The 24,342-nt window shown below is 46.2% G+C and overlaps 1 protein-coding gene and 1 long non-coding RNA gene across 4 annotated transcripts in view; one reads left to right on the plus strand and one right to left on the minus strand.

Moving 5' to 3' along the window:
* Positions 1-19,394, minus strand: part of Ppp1r13b (protein phosphatase 1 regulatory subunit 13B) — an 87,982-nt gene extending 68,588 nt beyond the window's left edge. The window contains exon 1 of one of the 3 annotated variants that reach the window (XM_031357634.1): positions 18,989-19,394. In XM_031357634.1, coding sequence (XP_031213494.1) covers positions 18,989-19,282 — 294 coding nt within the window. In that variant the 5' untranslated portion in view covers positions 19,283-19,394. Of the gene's footprint in view, positions 1-18,071; positions 18,331-18,988 lie in introns of those variants that run through there. The other 2 variants (XM_031357633.1, XM_031357635.1) reach the window with 2 other exon arrangements.
* LOC116080943 overlaps positions 18,391-24,342 on the plus strand; it is a 17,621-nt gene continuing 11,669 nt past the window's right edge. The window contains exon 1 of the long non-coding RNA XR_004114687.1: positions 18,391-19,315. This is a non-coding gene — a long non-coding RNA (uncharacterized LOC116080943). The remainder of the gene's footprint in view (positions 19,316-24,342) is intronic.

The following is a 24,342-nucleotide window of genomic DNA, read 5'->3' on the forward strand; positions in this document are numbered from 1 at the left end:
CTCAAACACTCCTACCCAGCCACGACGTGTTTTGCATGTTTCTACCACCAGGCTGAAAATTAGCGCCAACTATTGTGAGGGCATCCTATAAAACAAGTGTTTGGTGCGGGCCATTTTTGGGTTACTGTATTCATCTTCCCCACTGGGCCACTTACACCTCTCTCAATGCCCTGTGAAACACTTGACACACAAATACATTTCTGGAAATATGGATCCAACAACAAGCATAGAACTGCCTTTCACGTGACCAAAGCAGGGCCTCTTGGCCTTCCTACATCTCAGGACAATGTAACTTAGTCTGACACCCACACCTCAAGAGGAGCCTCACCAGCAAACATTTTTTTTTCAGACATACCAGAAGAGGGCATTGGATCCCATTACAGATGGTTGTGAGCCACCATGTGGTTGCTGAACTCAGGACCTCTGGAAGAGCAGTCAGTGCTCTTGACCACTGAGCCATGTCCCCAGCCCACCAGCAAACATTCTTACACTTTTGGTTTTTTTTTTTTTTTTTTTTCCGAGACAGGGTTTCTGTGTAGCTCTGGCTGTCCTGGAAGTCACTCTAGAGACCAGGCTGGCCTTGAACTCAGAAATTCGCCTGCCTCTGCCTCTCAAGTGCTGGGATTAAAGGCGTGCCCCACCACCGCCCCGGCTTGTTTTTGTTTTTTGAGACAGGGTTTCTCTGTATAGCCCTGGCTGTCATGGAGCTCAATTTGTAAACCAGGCTGGTTTCCAATACAGAGATCTACCTGCCTCCCAAGTGCTAGAATTAAAGATATGCACCACCACACCCTGCTATTGCTACTTTTAATTTAATTTATATATATATATATATATATATATATATTTATTAACTTTGTATTTTTTGTGAGTTTCACATCATGCACCCCAGTTCTGTTCATCTCCTCATCCCTACATATCTGCCCTTTGTCCTTGCAATCTCCCCTCAAAGTAAAACCCACAAATAAACAACAGCAGCAACAACAACAACAAAAAAAAGCCATAGCAGACACCTCATCAGGGAGCCGCAGTGTGTCACAGTGTGTCTAGCAGTCTATCCACACGTCTTCACTTGCAAATGTTCACTGCAATGAGTTATTGGTCTGGTTTGAGATCTCTGGCTTCTGTGACACCAATACTGGATCCTTACTGGAACTACTCCAGTCATCCCATTGCTGCCCTGTGTCATGGGCATCCTGTAGCTTTAGAACAGCAGAACTGGCCCTTTCACACACCTCAGCCGTTTCCACATGATATAGATTCAGAGCTCTGGATCTGGGCCTAAGTAAGAGCCAAGCAGGACAGCATGCCAGCTCCCCTTATCTGTACGTCAGGGTCAGGAGCCAGGGTCAGCTGTCCTGCTCTCATGCCCACCTATGCCTCCAGAGCAAGATCCACTGTGCTACAGCCAGTCAAGGTATGGGACCACCCTCCCAAGTGCTGCAGCTGTAAGAGGCTGGGTCTCTCACACTCTCAGGCCTTGCTCACCCATGCCTTTGCCACCAAGGCCAGCTCCAGGTGAGGTCCAGGGCCTGCTGGCCTGCCTGCTACAGCCAGTGAAGGGACAGACATAGCTTTCCCAGCTGCCAGAGTACTCATGACACCTCACACCAGACAGGCAGGGGCCAGCTCTCCTGTACTCCACCATCACAGTTAGTTCTCCTGCACAGTCCAGGCAAGGTCCAAGGCCCACTCTGCCAAGTACTGCAGCTGGTAAGTGGCAGGGCTGGCTCTTCTGAGCTCATAACCAGAGGTGGCAAGGGGCAGGGGGAGGGGCATCATCTCATTGCCCATGCTGCCCAATAGCAGACAACTGGAGGGTCAGCTTTCCCACACTCATACCCTCAGAGCTTGCTCACCTGCCTCCAGGGCCAGCTCCACTGTGCTACCTGGATGAGGTGTAAGGCCCACTCTCCTGTGTGCTGCCAGTGGGGAAAGATGGACTCAGTTCCCCAGAGCTCTTAGTCTAGTTAGGGGTGGAGCCAGTTATGCACAGCCCCTGAACACTCACGTGGTCCCCAGTGGCTGTCCCAGCCAGAGACATCCCCAAATTCTCTAGTGGTAATATGAGCTACAGACTTTGACCCGGACCCCTGCCACTACATAGCCAAGGACTCAGAGATGGCCCACAGAGGCATCTCAGGCTGGGATCTCACCATGGCCCCACGTAGCAGGGCTGGCCACTCACAGCAGCCTACACCTCTCCACCCTCAGGTCTCCAGTTCCATCTCTTTTCACAATGTTCAAGCTGCTCCACGTCTCTTCTCCCATCTGACCACCACATACACACACATTGTGATGGTTCCTGATGTAGACTAGTCATGAAGCTGGTAGATCCCTGCGGGACATCTTCCATCCTTGCTGTGCAGAGGCAGCAAGTAGGTGTCTACGGCCTGCCTGTACCATGTGCTAGAGGGCAGGGCTGCAGGTGGTGTGGTCATCCACAGGTCTCTGTTTTCCTCCTCCAACTGTGCTGCCTGGCTTTGATTTGATTTTACTTTTATGAGTCCTAGGCATAAGACAGCTTTGGTCACCAAGACATGCATCAAGCTAGACAAACAAAGGACTGCCATCTGCTCTGCCCCTGACTGATACATCCTGGAAGATGAATACCAGCATCAACAAGGTGTTTCTTTGCCCATTGCCAGGGGTTATTTTTATTTTTTTTAAGGACAGGGTCTTACTTTGTAGCTATGGCTGGTATGGAACTCACTATACAGACTAAGGTGACCTTAAACTCACAAAGACCCTTTTCCTGCCTCCTGAGTACTGGGATTAAAGACGTGGGTACCACACTCAGCTGGTACTACTACTTTTAATATATATTTAATACATACATACATACACACACATGCATACACACATACATACATACATACATACATACATACATACATAGTTTGTATGTGTTTTGCCTGACTATATATCTGAGCATAAACTGCATTCCCAGTGCCCAAAAGAAGCCCAAAAAAGGTGTTAGATCCCCAGGAAATGGAGTTAATCACTGAACCATCTCTCTAGCCCCTACTGTTACTTTTAAAAGTCCCACTCTCCCTTCCAAGTCATACAGGGTCAGGTATCTATTCCTGGAAATCCTCTAAAAGGACAGGAAACCAACGGGACCATAGGCTTTTCTCTATTAACAGAGATATTGGAAGTCTATTCAATTACACAGGCAAGCATTCATATAAAAGACTGAGATTAGGCTACCGTCTCTTGTCACTTCATGGCAAAGCTTATGTACAACAGGCAGGAAACATCAGTACTCACACAAAGCAAACTGCTACTTTGTATTTAACATAAATTGGGTACATTTGCAGGATCACTCTCTATTCATTTAGGAAAATGTTATTGAGTCCAACCTGGCCCCAAGCCAGGCTCTGGACACACAAGGTCAGAAAGACTGGCCCAAGGCTTACTTCCTCACTGGACCTGAGATTTAAGAAAACAGAGAACTACAATGTGGGGTTGCCAAGTGCCATGAGATCCCATGGGGAGGAGCCCAGACTCCAGGATCAGAAAAGACTTCCCAAAGGAAGCAACAAGTAGGCTGGGCAGGAAAGGAGTTAGTTGTGGACAGGAATGGGGGATTGGACAGGCAGTGCTCCAGTTGACAGCAGAGAGCAAAGCAGAGCCAGGCGGCAAGGAGTCTGTCAAGATGGCCTTATTAGGCACAGCAGTCTGGATCCACTCAGCAGACACAACCACACCAAGACATGCCTATTATCCACCCTGCCTGTCTCACTCTGCAAACAACACAGGCCTCCTCTCTGTCTCCCGGTAAATGGTCATCTTTTTACACTCTGATTTTACTTCTGCTATTCTCTCATATTTCATTTACAAAGACTAGAAGGTAAAACTTAAAATAATTCAGTGTGTTAAAATATACTAATTGAAAAAAAATCAGAAAAATGAGAACTAGAAAGTCTCCCAGACACAGTAGAGCTAATAAAGTATTTCAGAGAGAAAGAGTAGCATAATTATAACAGTACCGGCAATTAAAATGTTGATTAAATCATCCCTTCAAATTTTTCCTATACCTTAATTAGAATCCTAAATCATTTAATCATTAATTACACTATTCCTATAGTTGTTGGGTAGACTCAAATGTTGTAGCAAACAAGAAAATTAGTTGCCCAAAGACACCAATTAAAAAGAATCCTTATGAAAGGATAACGTAACATTCTTTTCACCTGTGAAAACTTGTTTGGTAAGCCCTTATCTACCGCAGCCTCCACAGCAAAAATGTCTGAAGTGAACTGACACAAAACCACTAAGCATTTTGGAGCACACCTTAGTACTTGTCATTTGCCAGATGCTGAGGGTTCTTTACACTGCAGCAGTGCATGTCATCCTCCCTAACCCCTGCAAGGATAGTGCTATGGTGTTCACTGTGTATATCAGGAAACCAAGACAAGGAGATTAAGTCATGTCACACAAGATCACACTGCTGGGATAGGAGAGTTTTCCTCTAAATGTGTGTTCCCGCATTACTTCACTATCCTGATCAACAGTCTACAAACATCAAAGCAAATGTCAGCAATGGGAAACAACTATAATAAAAGCCCTTCAAGACCCAGCATAGTAGTACACGCCTTCAATCCTAGTACTCAGGAAGTAGAGGCAGGTAGATCTCTGTGATTTTGAGGCTAGCCTAGTCTATAGAGCAAGTTCCAGGTTTTTGTTTTTGTTTTTTTAAAGGCAAAGTAAAGCCCTTTCATGGAATCTTTAAAAAATTAAACTACAGGACTTGGTAGTCCTTTTACCTAAACCACACATAGCCACTAAGAACTTAAGAACATGGCTAATGGGCCCAGAGAGGTGGCTCAGCGGTTAAGAGCACTTACTGCTCTTCAGAAGGTCCTGAGTTCTAATCTCAGTAACCACATGCTGGCTCACAACCACCCGTAATGAGATCAGATGCCCTCTTCTGGTATGTCTGAAGACAGCTACAGTGTACTTACATATAATAAATATTTTTTTTAAATAACATGGTTAACATGAATTGAGATAGATTTCATGTGTAAAAATGTTCTGGAATTTGCGACTCAGCCTCGGATTCACTGGCTAACTAATCCTTTAATACTGTATGTTAAGATGCTTTGGGTACGATGGGTTAATTGCACTGAGTCTTTTTACTTTCCTGCTCAGCTCCTGTACACTGAAAACGTATGCTTGTAGCTCCATCAGGTTCTACCGCACACAGCAATGTGAAGTGCGTCAGCTCTCGACATCACTGACAAGGGTTACTCTTTCTGATGACTCAGCCATGCTAAGGCGCTTTAACTAGACCCTGTGTGATCTATAATCATGCCTCAGGTACCAACAAGTCAGACTGCCCCTTAGACCTCAGATTACAGCTTCCCAGCGTGCTGAAGCCGTGCCATTGTATGACTTCCAGGCTGAGATGGAGCCCTGCAACTCTCTCTCCGGAGCTCCACTGCTGCAGCACCTAACCTTGCCAAGCTAGGTGAACTGAGCGGTGTCTCACAAAAGAATGAAGATCCTGTGAGAGTTTAAAGGACTTTGACAACTACACTGAGGGCTCAGATCGTGTTCTGTCTTCACTTCAAGAGGCTCCTTTCTCCAACCCCAATCATACCAGCTTTCACTGAAGCCACTCAGTCCAACTTAAAGCTTCAGTAGTAGTTTTAGTTTGAAGACAGGAAGATACTGTAGATGGACACTGGTGAACAGTGTGAACCCATTCTCTGCACTGAACTGAACAATCACAGGGTAACTATTACCTTACCACAATAATATACACATTTTAAAGACCCTTTTTCAGTTTCATGTTTTCCTCAGAATCCAGTTCAAACTCACGTGCAGGTCAGGGTTAGCCCTTAGACTCTAGCCGCCACCTAAGTTTTCTCAGCCCCTCCTTGACTCCATCTTCAGGGCCTCATGTTCCAGTCACTTTCCCTCACTATACATTCCAATTCTGACCTTGGCCTTTCTGACTTGTAACGTTTCTACCTAACAGCCCTGCTCCATCACCTCCACCTTCTTTCCTCACCTTTCTAGAGGATCACCTCTGACCCCTCCTCACCCCCCAGTATCAACATGGAAGGTTGCAAAGACAGTTGTTGCCACCCTGCTCTGCAGCAGCTGAATCTTTCAAATGGCACGTTTGTTTACATCCTACATGATGAGCTCATTTCAAGCAGGGTCAGACCCTGCATATAATTAACGCATCCCAATGCTGTTGAGCTCATTCAGTAAACAGTTCTTTCTGAAGGCCACTGGGGCCTTGCCATGTCCTCAGCACTGAGGACACTGCAATGGGAAAGGAAAACAAACTCCTGCTTTCCTGGAGTGCCCAGAGATAAAGAGCAGGCAGGCAGCACTGTTTGGAGGAAGTAGAAAGCACAGTGTGGGAGGAGGGACGTTTCCTGTGAGGTTGTCTGGGAGGTGCCATCTGCCAGCTCCTATCAGAACCCTGGTGAACTGCACTAGTCTGGTTCTGAGTCGGTCTGAATAATAGAAATACTAGACAATGCAGGCAAACTTTTACCTTTAACCAAAGGAAACTATGTTCTCTGTGTTCTATCAACTAGGTAGATTTTACAATCTCACTTCTCAGCATGAAGAGTGGGAAGCACACTGAAGTGCAATCTCAACTCTGTCCTATCTCCACAATGGCATCTGGATACAACAAAAACCTAAGAGCAAATGTTTACTGAGTGCTTATCATGCATATTGATACTCCAGCACCTGACAAGCCACACAGCCATCTTTTGTTATTATCTTTTTTGTTGTTTGTTTTGTTTTTGGTTTTTTGTTGTTGTTGTTTTTTTCAAGACAAGGTTTCTCTGTATAGCCCTGGCTGTCCTGGAACTCATTCTGTAGACCAGGCTGGCCTCAAACTCAGAAAACCACCTGCCTCTGCCTCCCAAGTGCTGGGATGAAAGGCATGCACCACCCAGCACCACACAGCCATCTTAGGAAACATGTCATTAAACCTATTCTAAAGAGGAGGAAGATAAGGTACAAAGATGTTACATAATTTATCCAAGGCTTCAGAAAAGGGAGTGACAACACCAGAATCAGAAGCCACTGCAGCACTGAAGCCTAGCTTAGAACTCCCATGCTGTGTGGCTTTACACTAGTATTTCTCCAATCAGAGTTTGAAGTAGGAGGATGAAAGTTCAAGGCCAGTCTGAAATATATATGTGTATTTCATATATATGGTAAATATATATATATACACATATATATGGTAAATATATATACACACATATTTCATATATATGATTACACACACACACACACACACACACACACACACACACACGATATATATCAGGTTCCAAACTAGCTTGAGATACTGTTTCAAGACAGAAATAGAGAGAAAGAGAGAGAGAGAGGAAGCAAGCAAGCAAGCATGCAGGCAGGCGAGCGTACAGAACAGTTAGGTACTTTATAACCAAGATGAAAGAGCTTTAGTCCAGCCATAACCTGAGAAGCTTGGGTTAGTTATCTCAAGCGCCTGACTGTGAGCCTGACTTGTGCACTAGGAAGGTGAGGTATGTAGTACAGTACAGATGCCCAGGCAGCACCCTCATGGCAAACACAGAGCACTAGAAGCTACTTAATCCGAAGGGAAAGATTGTTTGCCCTGCATTTACATCTTCAGATTTAAGAGTGACATATTTCTGGAGTAGCCAACACCTAAAACAGCCCCTTTACACTCACTGCGTCACTTCTCCTCTATCTTGAAGGGAAGACAAACCCAGCTGCTGAAGCAGTAAGCCTGTTACCCTCAACTCCTGTCACTGTCCCTCTCTATCACGCACACATGCACTCATACTCAAACATAGGCATTCACATACTCACCCAAAGCCGGGCGGTGGTGGCGCACGCCTTTAATCCCAGCACTTGGGAGGCAGAGGCAGGTGGATTTCTGAGTTCGAGGCCAGCCTGGTCTACAGAGTGAGTTCCAGGACAGCCAGGGCTACACAGAGAAACCCTGTCCCGAAAAATGAAAAAAAAAAAAACAAAAACAAAAAAAAAAACTAAGCCTACATACTCACCCAAGCACTCACACACATGCACTCACATTCACAAGCACACTCACACACACATGTATTCACACACTCATATACTTACACACACAAGCACTCTCTCACATACTCACACAAGCACTCACACACATGCACTCACACTCACAAGCATGCTCACACACACATGTATTCACACACTCATATACTTACACACAAGCACTCTCATACACTCACACAAGCACTCACACACATGTACTCACACTCCCAAGCATGCTCACACATGCATTCACACACTCACATACTTACACACAAACACTCTCACATACATGCACACACTTACAAACTCTCACACATATGCACACACACTCACACATGCACTCTCACACTCACACAAGCACTCTCTCACACTCTCACACAAGCACTCTCACACTCACATACTCTCACATACCCTCACACACTTGTACTCTCTCAGATCAGCTTTAATTGAAACTTTTTCTGTCACTGAATCAACTGGTCTTTTTTTTTTTTAAAGATTTATTTACTTACAGTATGTAAGTACACTGTAGCTATCTTCAGACACACCAGAAGAGGCCATCAGATCTCATTACAGATGGTTGTGAGCCACCATGTGGTTGCTGGGATTTGAACTCAGGACCTCTGGAAGAGCAGTAAGTGCCATCTCTGTGTCTTAACTGATCGTTTTACTTTCATTTTTTTCCAAGGTATTTTATTAACTATCACATCTCGTTTACTTCTGTGTGGAAGATGGGAAGGGACTGTGTGAGCGCCACAGTGCAGTTGAGGAAGTCAGTTTCAGAAGCTGGTTCTCTCCTTCCTTCCCCGTGAGGGTCTTAGGGATCACACTCAGGTCTTCAGGGGTGGTGGCGTGCCTTTACCTCTAAGCCCTCTTTCCCACTTGGCACTGGTTTCTTTCTCTCCTCTTCCACACATGTTCTACCCTTCACCGGCTCCAGAATTTCTCTTCTACAGTTTCCCAGCCTTTTAACTAAGGTCAAGTACAGAAAGTATCCTCTACCATGGAAGAGTTGCTGACTGGTTGCTGCACTCCCTGAAAGTCAAACTCCGCTCCTGCAGGCACACACGCACCGGTATATACCCACAATGTGATGACAATACCCTGCATATTTATGGATACCAACTATGTGCCAACTGCTAGATCAGGTAGTGAGTGACACAACAGAAAATAAAATGAGAGTATCCCTGCTCTCCTCTCCTAAAAGGCAGAAATGGACCACACACAACTGCTAAGAGCTGCAACTGCAGCAGGTACAAGGCAAGCATCCTATCCAAACTCTGAACTCCAAAGTGCTTCCAAATCTACAACTGAACATCACATGAAACACAAGTAAAAGACTCCACACCTGACCCATGTGACAGATCTGTCAAAAGAGTGGAGCATTAAAAATACCGTACAGAATCTTTGTACAGGTATGATGTATCATATGAAACAACAATTCTTGTGTTTAAGTTGTCTCAAGTTCCAAGTCTTACATGTGTAGAAACATTCTAAAATCCAGGGGAGTAAAAGCTGAGACTCCAGTAAGAAGCATTTCAGGTAAGGAATACATACTCACTCTAGTACAAAGATGAACAGCGTCACCGTGTCATACTCTACAGCCACTGACTTATACATGTTAAAAGTGGCATATAAATGACATTCCCTCTCATCTACAAAAGGAAAACCACCCACACAAGTTGGCTCAGCAGGTTTCTAATGCTGGGATACAATGCCATAACCAAAATCAACTTAGGGAGCAAATGGTTTTGAGTCCATCATGAAGGGAGGCCAAGGGAGGCACTCACAGTAGACCTGTGGGCAGGAACTGAAGCAGGATATCACGGAGCAATGTTACTTATTGGCTTGTTTCCACAGCTTGCTCAGCCTGCTTTCCTTCTTATAAAACTCAGGATCACCTGCTGAGGGCTGGCACCACCCACAGTGGGCTGGGCCCTCACACATCAAACATTATCAAGAAAATGCACTACTGAGGTTGTATGTCTGCTTCTGAGCATTTATTATGTGCCAGATACCTTTTATATAAGTTAGGAGACCCTACCAATCCTAAACAGTTAATGTTATCTTTAACTTAGGAAATAAAGGATCCAGGCATAGTAGCACACACCTTTGATCCCAGCACTTGAAAGGTAGAGGTGGGAGAATCTCTGTGAGTTCCAGGCTTACCCAAGGCCCCCACTCCCCGACATGCTTTCCTAACACAGTAAAGTCAATTTGGCAATGTCTGAAGCTTAGAACTACTTAAGATACATTGAGGAGATCCTGTTTCATTTCTTGTAACAGAAATCTCCTTCTCCCTTCACTGACCTGAAGATACCATCACACCAGTCATGTCACCCACCCTCCTCTTCACCCCTCATGAACACCATCACTTTTCTAACCCAGTCTCTTCTAGTACTCCCTCCCTCACTTCGCTCAGATCACAGGCCTCCCTGTGTGTCCTGCAATACTGGGCACACTCCCACCATTGGGCCTTTGCATGTGCTTCAACTGTGATGATGACAATCATGGCATATGCTATCAATCATGGCTATGCCAAATCTTCAGTTAACACTTCCTTTAAACATATCAAAATACCGGGAGAGATGGCTCAGCAGGTAAGAGCACCGACTGCTCTTCCAAAGGTCATGAGTTCAAATCCCAGCAACCACATGGTGGCTTACATCCACCCGTAATGAGATCTGATGCCCTCTTCTGGTGTGTCTGAAGATATCTACAGTATACTTAATTATAATAATAAATAAATCTTTGGGCCTGAGAGAGCAGAGGTCCTAAGAAAGTCAATTCCCAACAACCAGGTGAAGGCTCACAACTATCTCTACAGCTACAATGTGTACTCATATACGTAAAATAAATAAATAAATCTTAAAAAAAAATGCCAAAATACCAATAGCACCCTGCATTGAAGTGTACATTCATATTTTAAATTGCATTTATTAATCTTAACAAAACTGCCTCTCATTTTTCAGGCCTTTCAATGTTCTTCATGATGTCACCTCACATTCTTATTTTATGAAATCTAGTAGCAGCAGCTTTTGCTTATCAATTAGTAAGTACAACAGTCATAAAGCTATCTTTGCAGCAAAATAAAGCAAGGCAATCAAGCCAACAAAGTGTCACAATAGAACCTGATTATACTAGTTCTTGGGTCCTAGAAGCACAGTCTGTGAAATAACTATGGCAACAACGCTTCAAGGCACCAAGCCCCACCACACTTTGCTGAAGAGCCATTCTCCATCTGGGCAAGCACACAGAGATGCATGCTGACACCCAGTTATATAACGTTAACATAATAGCCCAGTGGTATTTTAAGCTTTTATCGTGTTTGAAGTCCTCAGTAACTACAAAGTGTATATGCGGCCATACACTGAAGGATGCTAAAAAAGGAAGTAGACACAAACACAATGCAAGGCAGAGAAAACCACCACTCCTTACCAAGAACATTCGCCTTAGGAGTCTTTTAATGTTAGGCTCTATTTGACACAAGCATAAAAGGAAAAACCTCTTTGCCAGATTCCACTCAGCAGCACCTCTGGCAACACGCTTTGACTGTGGCAAACCCCCAGGGACTGGCACAAGGACTAGGAGCAGAGGTGTCTGAGTCAGATCCTTTGTCTGGAGCCCTTGCCTCACCACTTACTAGCCTGGAGAACTTGGCCAAGTTTCTTTACCTCTGAAAGCTCACCTTCCACACGCGGGCATCAGCACAAAGCTGCCACACACTGCCAGAGCACACGAGGACAAACACCACTTGCTGGGAGCCCACTCTCACTAAACTCAATTCCAGGAAGCCACAAAACTGCCAAGCTTCTGGCCTGAAGTGGAGCCTGAAGAAGAGTTCTCCTCTTAAACTTCTGCATGTTCAGAAAAACAGCACTGGTAGCTTTTATACATAACATTTTTTGGACTAGTGAAATGGGGCTTTTCACTTAGAAATCTGTGAGTAGTCCAGAAATACATTCTGCTGAAGGAAGAAGCATTTAAAAAGTCTCATGCAGTCTTCGAGTGTTATTTACTTACAGTGCAAAGTCAAGCTTACTGAGCAATCAACTACATAACCCAGCATCCCACACCTGAGTCCTCCCTGCCTGCTCCATCCACCACAAAGACTTCCTTGATACTAGGTTTCCATGTAAGAGTCAGGATGCCTTGGTCCTTGATGTAGACAAAATGAGTATCAGCTTCAGGAAAGTTCTGCTGTAAACCAACCACCAGACCCACCACAAGTGCCTGGAAATCACCACGTCCAACTCACTGGACATACGAGAAGCTAAGCTCACAAGCTAGTGAGTCAAAAGGTCACATCATTACCAAGTGGGGAGTTGGAATCCAAGGCTCTCATATTTACCATTCAGTGTTGTGTCACCTGTGACAGTTGATAGTTTATGAGGAAAACGACCTACTCTGTATCTTAAAATATTTCTACATAGTTAGGAAGAAAAAAAATTCATTGAAAACTTGAAATGTTTGTTTAATAAAAGCTAAATATAACCACAACTGAATGTAACCCATATCTTACAGTGAGCATGCTCAAAGGGCTCCAAGCGCATATTCAGTGGAACGAGGTAGTCAGACGGGACACAGTTAACATCACCACCGAAGCATCCTCCTCACACAGAACACACTTCAAAGCTGCACGATTCCTGCTAGCCTCCTTTTGGAAGCAGAAACAGCCTTAGTTCCGTTCCCTTAGTATGTTCCATCAAAAGCGCTACCAGCTCCCAAATGTCACTCCTTCAACAAACTCTGCTCCATGATGTAGATCAGGCTTTTTGTTTTTAAATAAATTTTTTAATTTTTGTCTAGCTATGGCCTCAATGTTATCAGGCCCAATTGGGTCTTATGGCATTCTTTAAATGTATGCCTTTCCCTTAGGCAAACATTTTTAAAAAGTTTTTTAAATTTATATATGTGTATTTGCCTTCATGTATGTCTGTGTATCACATTCATGCCTGGTAACTACAGAGGTCAGAAAAAGGTGTTGTATACTCTGGAACTGGAGTTAGAGTTGGGGGCTTCTACTTGGTGCTGGAAATTAAACCTGGTCAGCTGGAGCAATAGCTAATGCTCTAACAGATAAGCCATCTCTCCAGCATCTTAGGCAGGGATAGAAAATGGTTTTCTTGTTTGTCTTGAAAATAATTTTTCATACAATATATGTTGATCATATTTCTCCTCCCCCAATTCTTCTCATACCTTCCCAACCTTCCTACCCATCCTACTTGGTTCTCTTCTCCTTCAAACACATACAAACCTTCACTCACCAAAAGAAAAAAAAGCAAAAGTCCACAAAACACCACTGAGTTCATTCTGTATTGGCTAACTACTTCTGAGCATGGGACCTGCTCTGAAGTGTCACTGATCTTTGCTAATGGGTATCAACTGCAGGTGGCTTGTTGGTTAGGGGTAAAACCCTTTGTATCCACTTGCCCCTCTCAGTGCTGGGACCCTGTGTTTGTATTTATGTGGGTCTTAGTGTCTCAGTTTATATGTACAACGGTCCTATAGTTTCTGGAAGACACCTTTTCCTTGGTGTTATCTATCCCCTATGGCTCTTAGAATCCTTCTGTCTCCTCTTCCCTGAGCCCTGAGGGAAGGGTTTGACAAAACATCCCATTTAGGACTGGGTGCTCTAGTGTTGCTCTTTCTGCACACTATCCGGTCTGGGTCTCTGTGTTCTCATCTACTGCAAATACAAGCATCTCTTGATGCGGGCTGAGAGAGGCACTGATTTATGGATATAGCAGTATGCCACTGGGAGTCCTTTTCTTGCCATGTTCCTGTAGGACTGTGAGGTATCTAGTCTTAGTTCTTAGCCACTTTAGCAGTGTTAGAATTGGGTTTCATCTCATGGAGTGGGCCTTAAAGCCAACCCAAAAGTGGTTAGTTACTCTCCTGCCATCAGTGCCACTGTTATACTAACTAGTGTATCTTACAGGAAGGTCACTAGGGATTGTAGCTAGGTACAGTAGCATGCGGAGTACCCTCCAGTATCTTGAATGCTAGTCAGTAGGGGCAAAGTTTCCAGTCAGGTACCAGCTCAACTTCTCTATGTTCTATAACATAAGTGTTGTCTTCAGCAATAGGGCCTACTCTACCACCAAGTAGTAGAGTACCCAATAGCCTTGGCAATAGTTTATGATGTTTGGGGGTGTCCATGGAACCCCTTTGGACAACTAGTAAACAAGGTGTAATCCACTCATGGAACTACAAGTTTTACTTAGTGGCGCAAGATATCTAGTTGGGGCACTGTCTCCCCTATTACTTGGTGACTCCATTCAGAGTCCTTTCATAAATATCTATATTTTAGGAAGATTTTAAGAGTAGGTTTCCATATAGTTTTTGAAATGGCCTTTAGTGTTAGTGGTTCTCCATATTACCTTCTTGCCTTGCTCTGCCTTCCCCTCTCTCTAACCTTACTCTTCTAGTTTCCCCTTTGTCTTCCCATGACACTATATTCTAGTTCCCTTTCTCTGGGAGAGCCTTTCCTCCTCCCCTAGGTACCTAACCTCTGTGGATTGTAGCACATACTGAGAGCTTAAAAACTAATACCCAGACATAAGAGAAAATGTAATATTTGTCTTTTGTGTCTGGGCTACTTCATTTGGGATTTTTTTCCTAGCTCCATCCATTTACCTGTGAATTTCAGAATATATTTTTTTCTTAACAGCTAAATAATAGTCCATTGTGTAAATGTTCCTTATTCAGTCATCAGTTGACCGACATCTAGGCTGTTTCCAGTTTGGGCTATTATGAGCAGTGTAGCAATGAACATGACTGAGTGAGGCTCTCTGTAGTAGGATGTGGAGTCCTCTGAGGATGGTAGGAAAAACACTTCTAAAGTGTCATCTATAGACAGAAAAGTAATGATCAATGGCTGGAACATAATGTAATCCTGTTTATAAGGGTAATGTTCAAACTCATCTTTAAAGGTAGGAAGTTGCCAGGTGTGGTGGTGCACATCTTCAATACCAGCAATCAGGAAGCAGGAGCAAGTCAATCCCTGAGTTTGAGGCTACCCTGGTCTACAAAGTTCTAGGCCAGCCAAGGCTACATGGTGAGACTTTGTCTCAAAGCAAAAACCACCAAAAAAAAAAAAAAAAAAAAAAAAAAAAAAAAAAAAAAAAAAAAAAAAAAAAAAAGGTAGAAAGTCACAGAACTTTTTTTGTTCTATTTTCGGACATAAGGTCTCTTGATGTAGCTCTGTCTATCCTGGAACTCACTATGTAGGCTAGTTTGCCTTGAACTCACAGAAATTCTCTGCTTCCATCTCCCAAGTGCAGGGAGGCCCTAAGTCTTACAACAAGCAGACAGATGTCTTCCACAAAGACTTTGTCAGATGGGAACTTGGCCACTCTTCACTGACTTTCAGTAGCTGAGCTCCGGGGCAGGACACAACCATCTGATCAGTGAAAAATCACCACAAACCAACAGGACACACCAGGAAGTCTCAAATATGCACTGCCCAGCCTGGTAACCACCATCTCCCTACATGGGACAGGAGCACTGGAAGTGCACCATTTGCTGTGAATGTGTGCTTTCAAGGGATTCACACAAAGTTCAGTTAAAGAATAGGCACTTGGAGGCAGACACAGGCAGGTCTCCGAGCTTAGAGACCTAATCTATAAAGGACAGCCACTGCTACACAGAAAACCATTTCTTGAAAAACAGAAAAAAAAAAGTCCACTGATGACTTAAGGGATCACTTTTTAAAATTATAGTTCAGGTGACCAGTGAGATGGCCCAGGGAGTGAAGGCACTGCTATTGGGCCTGACAACCTGAGTCTGACCCCAGAGACCCACCTGGTGGAGGAGAGAGAACCTTCTTTGGTAAGTTAGCTTCTGATCTGCAAACTTAATGGTGGTACTGTGTACTGTGTTAATAGATATAATTTAAAAAGTAGAATTCACATAAACACAGCTAACAAAAGGTACGAAGAGGAATACATTGTTTTGTTAATTTTTATGGTACCTAGGATATTTTATATTGCATTTGATCCTAATGTGTATTAAATTCTGACAGTCCTGCTGCTTTGTACAACTACAGAATAAGAACCAATTTTCCTTTGATGATTCACTGTGATGATCAACACCAAATATACAATAAAGCCAGAAATATCACATTTACACTTTGGATACATGGTATAAGATATCATCAAGGAAAGATGTGTTCTTAAAAGTTGTATTAAATTTAAAAGTACTATCTTTAGAGATAAAGAAGAAAATACAAAAATAAAAGACACAAAAGAGGGGTTAAGAAAAACACCACTGGTTTCTCAAAGTATCTTAGAACAAAAGGAGTGTTAAACTAATAAAAGATCTACTTTAAAAAGCACTATTTGAGCTTTTAAAGTAAACATCCCATTCTCAGGCTAAACAAACACTTTAAAAAACAAAACTTGTTATCATCCACATGGATAGAAGTAATAATGTCTGAGCTAACATATGGAAAAGTAACCCAAGTTCCCTAACAGGGCATACTTAAACACTACACACAGAGTGGTAAAACCTGCCAAACATTTGATAATCTTCACTATTACTATAGTGTGACTGCATTAGCACCCTAACTGCCAGGACTTAACTGCAACTGCTTTCAAAATTCCAAAATACCACAATACCTTTTTGACACTGAGCCAGTAAGAAAGAGGAGGAAATAAAGTGTATCTTGCAGAGATTAAAATTTCAAACTGAAAACCCAAACTATATTAAAAATATGGTATGGCATTCTGTTTAACACTTTTGAAAAGCATTCTGGCCGATCTTCAGGATCAGACTTCAAATACTGCTATGTTCTTCTCCCTGTTTTAGAGGTAATTCAGGCTCAACTCTGTCAAGGACACAATACTAAAAAGTACCTGAACAATCATTTGACCCCAGCTCTTCTGATGTCCACTTAATGCTCTTTCAATTATAAGACAATCGTTTAAAAACATGTTTGGCATTCAACAAGACTAACACCAAAGGATTTAAGGATCAAGTAGGTCAAATCTTAAAACTCCACAAACACCAGGGGTTGGAATCAGTTCCAAAGGGGAAAAAGAGATTATCAAGAACAGGAAATTATATGAAGGGGGGGTGCTCTGTAATCTAATGAGCTTGGGTGCAGCACAGCAGAACGACAGTATTCAAGTAAAAATGCAGAGAGACGTATTTCCCCTCTGAAACGTGATCTTTCACGTAGGCTTCGATTTTTTTTTTCCTGTGGCTCTGGGATATATAAACTCAGTGATAGAACACTGGTCTAGCCCTGCAAAGCCCAGGTTTGATCCCCAGCACTTCAAAAACAATCGAACAACAAAAATGATTGTGTGTTACTTTATTAGTCTGAGAATTTTACTCAATAGACACTCTAAAAACAATACGTCCAAACGGGTACAATCTATGTCACGTTTTTTTCCCCCATTAATTACGACGTATATACTTCACAAAAAGCCTACTTTAAACAAAAAATGAGAATTCAGTATCCACCGCCGCTTGTATCGCACGCAGGTAAAGGAAAAGGCAGGGAAGGTGGCAACCCCAAAGAGGAAGGTCTTCCTGGCCAAAAGCATCCTGGAGAGCAGGACAAAGGCTCGAGCGACACACAACCGGCTCAACCGTAAGGACATAGGGACATCACGCCAGGTGGAGCAAATGTACCCACGGAGAAGCCTCGGCAAGGGGATTCCTAAGATGGCTCTCTGAGTCCACGCACGGCGTGCGTCCCACCCAGTGCAGGGGAAACAGGAATACCGAGCCTGCGAACCCCGCACCCAGGTGCCCTCGCCGCGGGCTCCCGAGGCGCCGCGAGGAAATCCAGGCACGGGTCGCCGGCCAGGAGGGGCCGTACACGCCGCAATCCCGCGCAGCCGGCAGCCCCGCGGAGGCCGCTCGCCCGGTCCGCGACCCCGCCCACGCTCGCCTGCCCGCCCGCCCGCTGACAGCCGCCGCCCCCACCTGCCCCCGCGCCCGCCCGCCCGCCCGCCGCTTCCTCCCCGCCGGGCCCGCCTCGCGCGGGAGCCGGGGAACGCGGCGCCGCCGCCCGCACCCACCGGCATCATCGCGGCGCCGTCCGCCGCGCCCGCGCCCGCGCCGCCTGACAGGACGCCGCTCCGGCCGCCTCCCAGGCCGCGCACCCGCTGCGGCGCCCTGCGGCCCGGCTGCGGCGAGGCGGCGGCTGCGGAGAGCCGCGCAGCCCTCGCCGGTCCTGTCGCGCCGCCCCGCGTGCCGCGTCGCCGTCCCTCAGCCGCCGCCGCCGCCGCCGCCTCTGCTGAAGCCGGCCGCCTTCCGCCACCCACTCGGCTCACCCCGCAGGCTGCGGAGGCCCCGCCCCAGCGTCGCTCCCCCACCCGCCTACGCCACCTAGGATTGGTCCGGTGGGGTGGGCGGGGCCGGAGGGCGGGGCTTAGCCGCCGCGGCCAGGTGAGAGCGCGCTCGTGCGCGTCTGCGTTCTGGCGGCGGGGGAGGGGCGCGCTGCGGAAGCCGGCCCCGCCCCCTCTCCTGCGTACCAGCTAAGGGGGCGTCGGGGCGCCGGGGCGCCGAGGGACCTCCGAACCTTGTGTCTGCGAGACTTCGGCTCAGGGTCACCTCGGACCGATAGGCAGCAAAGGACAGAGAGGAAAGAGCGGCTGGGTCCGGCCTAGAGTCGCGGCCGGTGGTCTGAGACTCGAACCTCTCAGGTCAGCGAGCTGGCCACAGACCAACGCTGACCGTAACATACCCCCCAGGCGTCCAGCGCTATATAAGGCTACAGGCCGGAGCCTATCGGGCGAGCACAGGCTGTCCCCGATGTGTCTAACAGCCGATTGCATACTGCTCAGTGCCCCGGGCCCCAGACCTGGGACTCTGCCCCGCTTCCACCGCGGGCTGAGCCATTGAAGCCTTCCTCGACTCGACACGACAGACACACAGGCTCTCAGCCTCAGCCCTTCCCCACGATCCATCCCGAGACTAAAGGGCCCATCTCCACCTGTGTCAGCATCCCGTGTGGAGATGCAGCTGGCACGTCCCAGGGCAGGGTCCAATCTGAATCTTCAGGGTCCGGGCCTGTCCTTGGAACGCTGTCATTTTTCCCTCCAACCTGGGAGCCTGAGTGACAGAGGCTAGAGCAGGCCCCAGAGCAGACCCTCAGCAGAGGCTGCCGGGTGGGCAGGCACCCTTTCTGAATACTCCACATTGTGCCATTTGCCTGAACTCTGACGGATGAGACGCAGCGGCTGATGAACTGCACCGGACTTAAACTTCCATGAGATTCCAGAAACATGAAGACCTCTGGGTGACCCCAAACACAGAAAGGGTAGATCCAGCTTGGGAAGTACCCAACCCCTGGAGAGGGCAGCAGATGTTGATCAGGGGCAGTTTACAGCCGGTCTGGTTCTCTGAGTGGCGGGAGGCTGCTGCTAAGAGGGGGCAGAGAGAGGGAGGAGGCCAGAGTTACACCAACCCCCTTATGGGCAGCCACACCTGTGCTTAAGAGGCCACGGGGGTTAGTGATTGAGAGCGTGGACTTTCCAGTTGAACAGACTTGGTTCCACACCACTGCTGACACACCCTCGCTGTGTGATCCTAGGCGAGCATATCTCTGTCATAGGATGTGGTAGGATAATAGTACCTCTCTGGAGGAAGCTCAGGTGTGATGTATGAATACTTCTAGCAGTTTGTGGCATATGCCAGCTGCCCTGTGAATTCTGCAGTTACGTTATCGTTATCAAGCCGATCTGGTGTAAAAATGGCCCTAGGGTTTTAAGACAGAAAGCACGTGGACCATGAATGGTCAGTGACACATCCTTTCTGGGAGCAGGATTTTGAGAGAAGAGGAAGTTGAGGGAATGAGTGGTTTAGATCAAATGTCAAGAGACCTGGGCCCCAATTCCAGCTCTGCTCCATTGCCTGCGAGGCATCGGGCAACTCATATTGTTTTCTCTGAGCCTTATGTTTCCCATCTGAAACAAAAACAGGGTTAGATTCTGTAATCTCCGGGGCCTTCCAGTCCTGATGTATATTTCTGTGAGTTGTAAAGGGATAGATGTTGACCCACTTATGCCCAAGAAAAGACAAACCCAGAAAAATGTCACCTGCTCTCCTAAGAGGACCCTGACTGCAAGATCCTACCAGAGGGGGGAGGAGAAGAAGATGTTTTGGGGAGACTGGAGAGATGGTCCAGTGGCCAAGAGCACTGGTTGCTTTTCCACAGATTTGATCCCCAGAACCCACATGGCTGCTCAGAACTCTCTGTGACTCCAGTTCCAGGGAATTATACCCTCTCTTGTCCTCTTCAAGCGGGCACACACATGTGGCACACAGACATATACATAAAAACAAATCTAAACTTTATTTATTCATGTATATGGTCTGTGTGTATTGATGTACACATGCATTTATTTCATTTATAAGGTCTGTGTGTATTGATGCACACATGCATTTATTTCATTTATAAGGTCTGTGTGTATTGATGCATGCATTTACAGGCTCCGGCTGCCTGGAGCTGAAGTGACAGTGGCTCTGAAGTGACAGTGGCTCTGAGAGGCTTAGCAAGTGCTGGTATCAGTCCTCCAGAAAAGCATCCGTTCCCCATAACCACTGAGCTGCCTCTCAAGCCTCTTACCTGCAGAACTTGTGGGCACAGAATGGCAGCTGCCAGGTTCTTCAGTGATGCCCCCTGTGTCTTCCAGGATCGCCTCCAGGAAGTATTTCCCAGGCCAGGCTGGACAGCAGGTTCTCTCCATCCCAAAGGTCACACTAGTGTTCAGGCCCCATCTTCTTGTACCTCAAAAAAGACATTTATAGTTGCCTCCCCATCCACCCAGACTTTAGTCTCCACCAAGCTGCAACCATTTCCCGGAGCTCCTGAACACAGATTCACCATAAACCCTTTAGCATCTCCCATCACCTACACCAGGGTTCATCAGAGGCCCACCAGAACCACATTGATGGTAGAAAGCAGGCATTAGGGTTTATAAGATGCCCACATTGTTCAGAGATGTGTCCCAGCACGTGTGAGAGGTCTAGTCTAGAGTTGGCACCAGGGAGACAGGACAAGGCAGCAAGGAGCAGCTGAGCTGTAACTGGTAAGTCCTCAGTAGTCCTAAGTTGGGATGATGATTCTGTGGGGCGTGTCTTACTCTCCTCTGTTCTGTAACTATCTAGTATTGTATACTAAAAATGGTTAAGTATCCTTCAAAGCAAATTAAAACGCCCTTGAGGAACATTAGCATATATTACATTTGCATAATGAAATTCAGGCAAGGTTCCACCTGAACTCGAGTACAGGCGTGCCTGCAGGTGGGGATGGAAACTGGGCACACCAGGGACAGATATAAGTCAGACTTGGCACAATTAGGTGGCTTTTGTTTTTTCATAAGTCTTATTTTCAGAACAGTTTTAGAGTTGAATGTTTTCAACACTTTTGCAACCATTCTTACACTTATAGGGTTTGTGTTCCAATAAGCACACTGACATGGAACATGTGGTACGTGGAAGTTGTAGTCAGTGCACCTGTAAGCTCTTACCTCAGCCATAGTCCACAGAACCCCAGAGTACCATTTCCTGGTGATTGATCGCACAGCTGACTGGGAGCTACGACTTTCCTGCTGTCCAGAGTCACCGCAGCGTATTGAACCCAACACTAATTGCCCACACAAAGATCAAAGTCCAAAATGTGAAATACGGTTTCGACCGAACTCACATCTCCCTTGCACCACCATAAAGTAAAAGAGCCTTCAGTGAAACCACATGTAGGGTGTGGCCCTCTGTAGACTTTTCCTGCCCAGTTTCCTCTAATTATCATTATTCTTCAGAGGATGGGTACATGCTTGTGTGTATTCCTGTGGTATGTGTGCCTGTGAAGTCCCATGGGTGATGCTGATACCAGCCTCAGTTGCTCTCTCCACCTTATTGTTTCTAATTATTTTTAAACTTTATTTTATGTGCATGGGTGTTTTTCCTCCATGTGTGTCTGTGGACCACATGTGTGTCTGTGCCCGTGGAGACCAGAATAGGGCATGAGATCCTCAGAACTGGAGTTAGAGATGGTGGGTGCTTTGACTTGAACCCAGGTCCTCTGGAAGAGCTCTTAACTGCTGAGAAGTCCCCTCTAGTCTTCCATCTTATTTTTTGAGACAAGGGCTCTCACCAGATCTAGAGCTCATTGATTCTAGTAGTCTAGCTTCCATCAAGGATCTGCCTGTCTCTGTCTCCCTGTGGCTGCAGGTGTATGAGTGTGTGCCAGTTTGGTTTGTTTGGGTTTTGGTTTGGGTTTTGGTTTTTCAGGACAGGGTCTCTCTGTGTGGCCCTGGCTATTCTAGAACTTACTCTGTAGGCTGCGGTGGCCTTGAACCTGCCTCTGCCTCCTGAGTGCTGGGATTAAAAGTGTGTGCCACAACTGCCAGGCTCTGTGTTAGTTTTTTACATGGGTGTCCTAGTTTGATTTCTGCTACTGCCTGAAAAGAGTTTATTTCTTGAGTCCACCATGAGGGGAAGTCAAGTCAGGAACTTAAGCAGGAACCTGGTGGCCAGAACTAAAGCAGAAACCATGGAGGAATGCTGCATATTGACTTACTCTTCATGGCTTACATTGGCCTTCTTGTACAACCCAGGGTCACCTGCCCAGGGTAGGGACCACTACAGTGTGCTGGTCCCTCCCACATCAATTATTAATCAAGAAAATGCCCACAGGCCAATCTGATGGTGGCATTTCCCTCAGCTGAGGTGTCCTTCCCAGATGACCATAGTGTGTGTCCTTAACAGAAGACTAACCAGGGCATGTTCTCTAGAAGGTTCCTCTTTGACGTGTAGGAGATGTTTTTCTCACAATCAGACTGAATTAGGGACTTATTTCAAAGGAAGATTGTAGAAACAGCTGCCACTCTCACCACGTGACAGCAGGACATAGGCTGTCACCAAAATTTACCCTTGGTTGTGTTCATTTTTATCACTTGGTTGCTATGACATTTTGCTTGATTTTTTTTTTTTGGAGTCAAAGTATATAGTAAGATAAATATTTTAAAAATGTAAGACATGTATAGGTTACTGTGGTTACCATGGAAAGGTACCACATACAGAGCTGAGTGGCTGAGACAACAGAAAATCAGAAAATCGGCAGAAATGGTTTTAGCGGCTAGAAGTCCAAAGTCAAGTTTAAAAGATGAAATCCAAGACAGGATGGGTTCTCCAAGGTCTAGCATGTGGTCTTGCCGATGGCTGACCCTTGTTGCCTCTTCTGGACTCTTCTGTGTGTTCACATACACGTTACTTAGGGTGCCAGTCAGAGTGAGACTGGGGCCCAGCTACAGAACCTCATCTAGCCTTAATGTCCTCTGTCTTGCAGCCACAGACACCTGGGAGGTGTGTTAAGGTGAGGACTTTCAGATCTGACTTGGGGGCAGGCACAATGGAATCCATGAAACCTTTCCGAGCACAACTTCAGTTTGCCTCTTCCTGTTCCTCTCTCATGCCCCAGCAGCCCACACATGGCTACCCCAAGCCCCCTCCCTTTCCCAAGGAGACAGACTTGTGGTCATCTCCCTCCCTGTGTGACATAGCACGGAGCCGTGTCTCCACTCTGTTCACTTTCAGACCTGCCTTCGCGCCTCCACAGAAACTGGGAAGGTTCCTGCTCTCTTTCCCAGACTGCTGACCTCAGAGTCACCTTATCATGACCTGCCCCATTAGACATACCAACATCCTCTGTCTCCCAGGTGCCAGGAAGCCATTTCAGTCAACATGTGTCCGACACGCTAGGCCCTAGTGACCTAACTTCAAACAGGATAGATGAGGTCCCTGTCCTCACAGAGTTTGTACTCCTGTCTAGGGAGAAGATGTTAAATGCTGGCAAACGTGCGCTTTAAAGTTATAAAACCAGATCATGTGACAGAGACGGCTGCTGTGCCAGTAGAGTTGGTAGCTGAATTCTGAGGACATAACCTTGTGAAGTTCCAGTTGAGGAGAAGGGAGATGGGGAAGGAAGGGCTAGTGGGGTGTACTCAGTGCTGGGGAACTCTGTGAAGGGACAGGGATAGTGGAGCATGGTGAACTCAGGTGTGTGTTTCCTGCCCAGTCTGGATGTGTCCCGATGAGATTCCAAAGGTGTAGAGAGACCTGAATTATATTTCTCAATGCCCAGGGACAGTTAGGAAGGCTTGCTGGCCTGCTTCAGGAGTTGAGGAATACTAGGGTAGAGAGAGTACAAATGATTAGAACTGAGGGCTGGGGTCTTGTTTAGGATGTGGTTTGAATGGTGGGACTTGGGGAGGATGGAAGAAAGGCTCAGGATGGCCCTAAGCTTCTGCTCCGTGCTCAGTGCTGGGGACTGGAGTGGGGACTGGG

Source organism: Mastomys coucha, unplaced genomic scaffold (assembly GCF_008632895.1).
Source record: "Mastomys coucha isolate ucsf_1 unplaced genomic scaffold, UCSF_Mcou_1 pScaffold6, whole genome shotgun sequence".
In the NCBI taxonomy this organism is placed as follows: domain Eukaryota; kingdom Metazoa; phylum Chordata; class Mammalia; order Rodentia; family Muridae; genus Mastomys; species Mastomys coucha.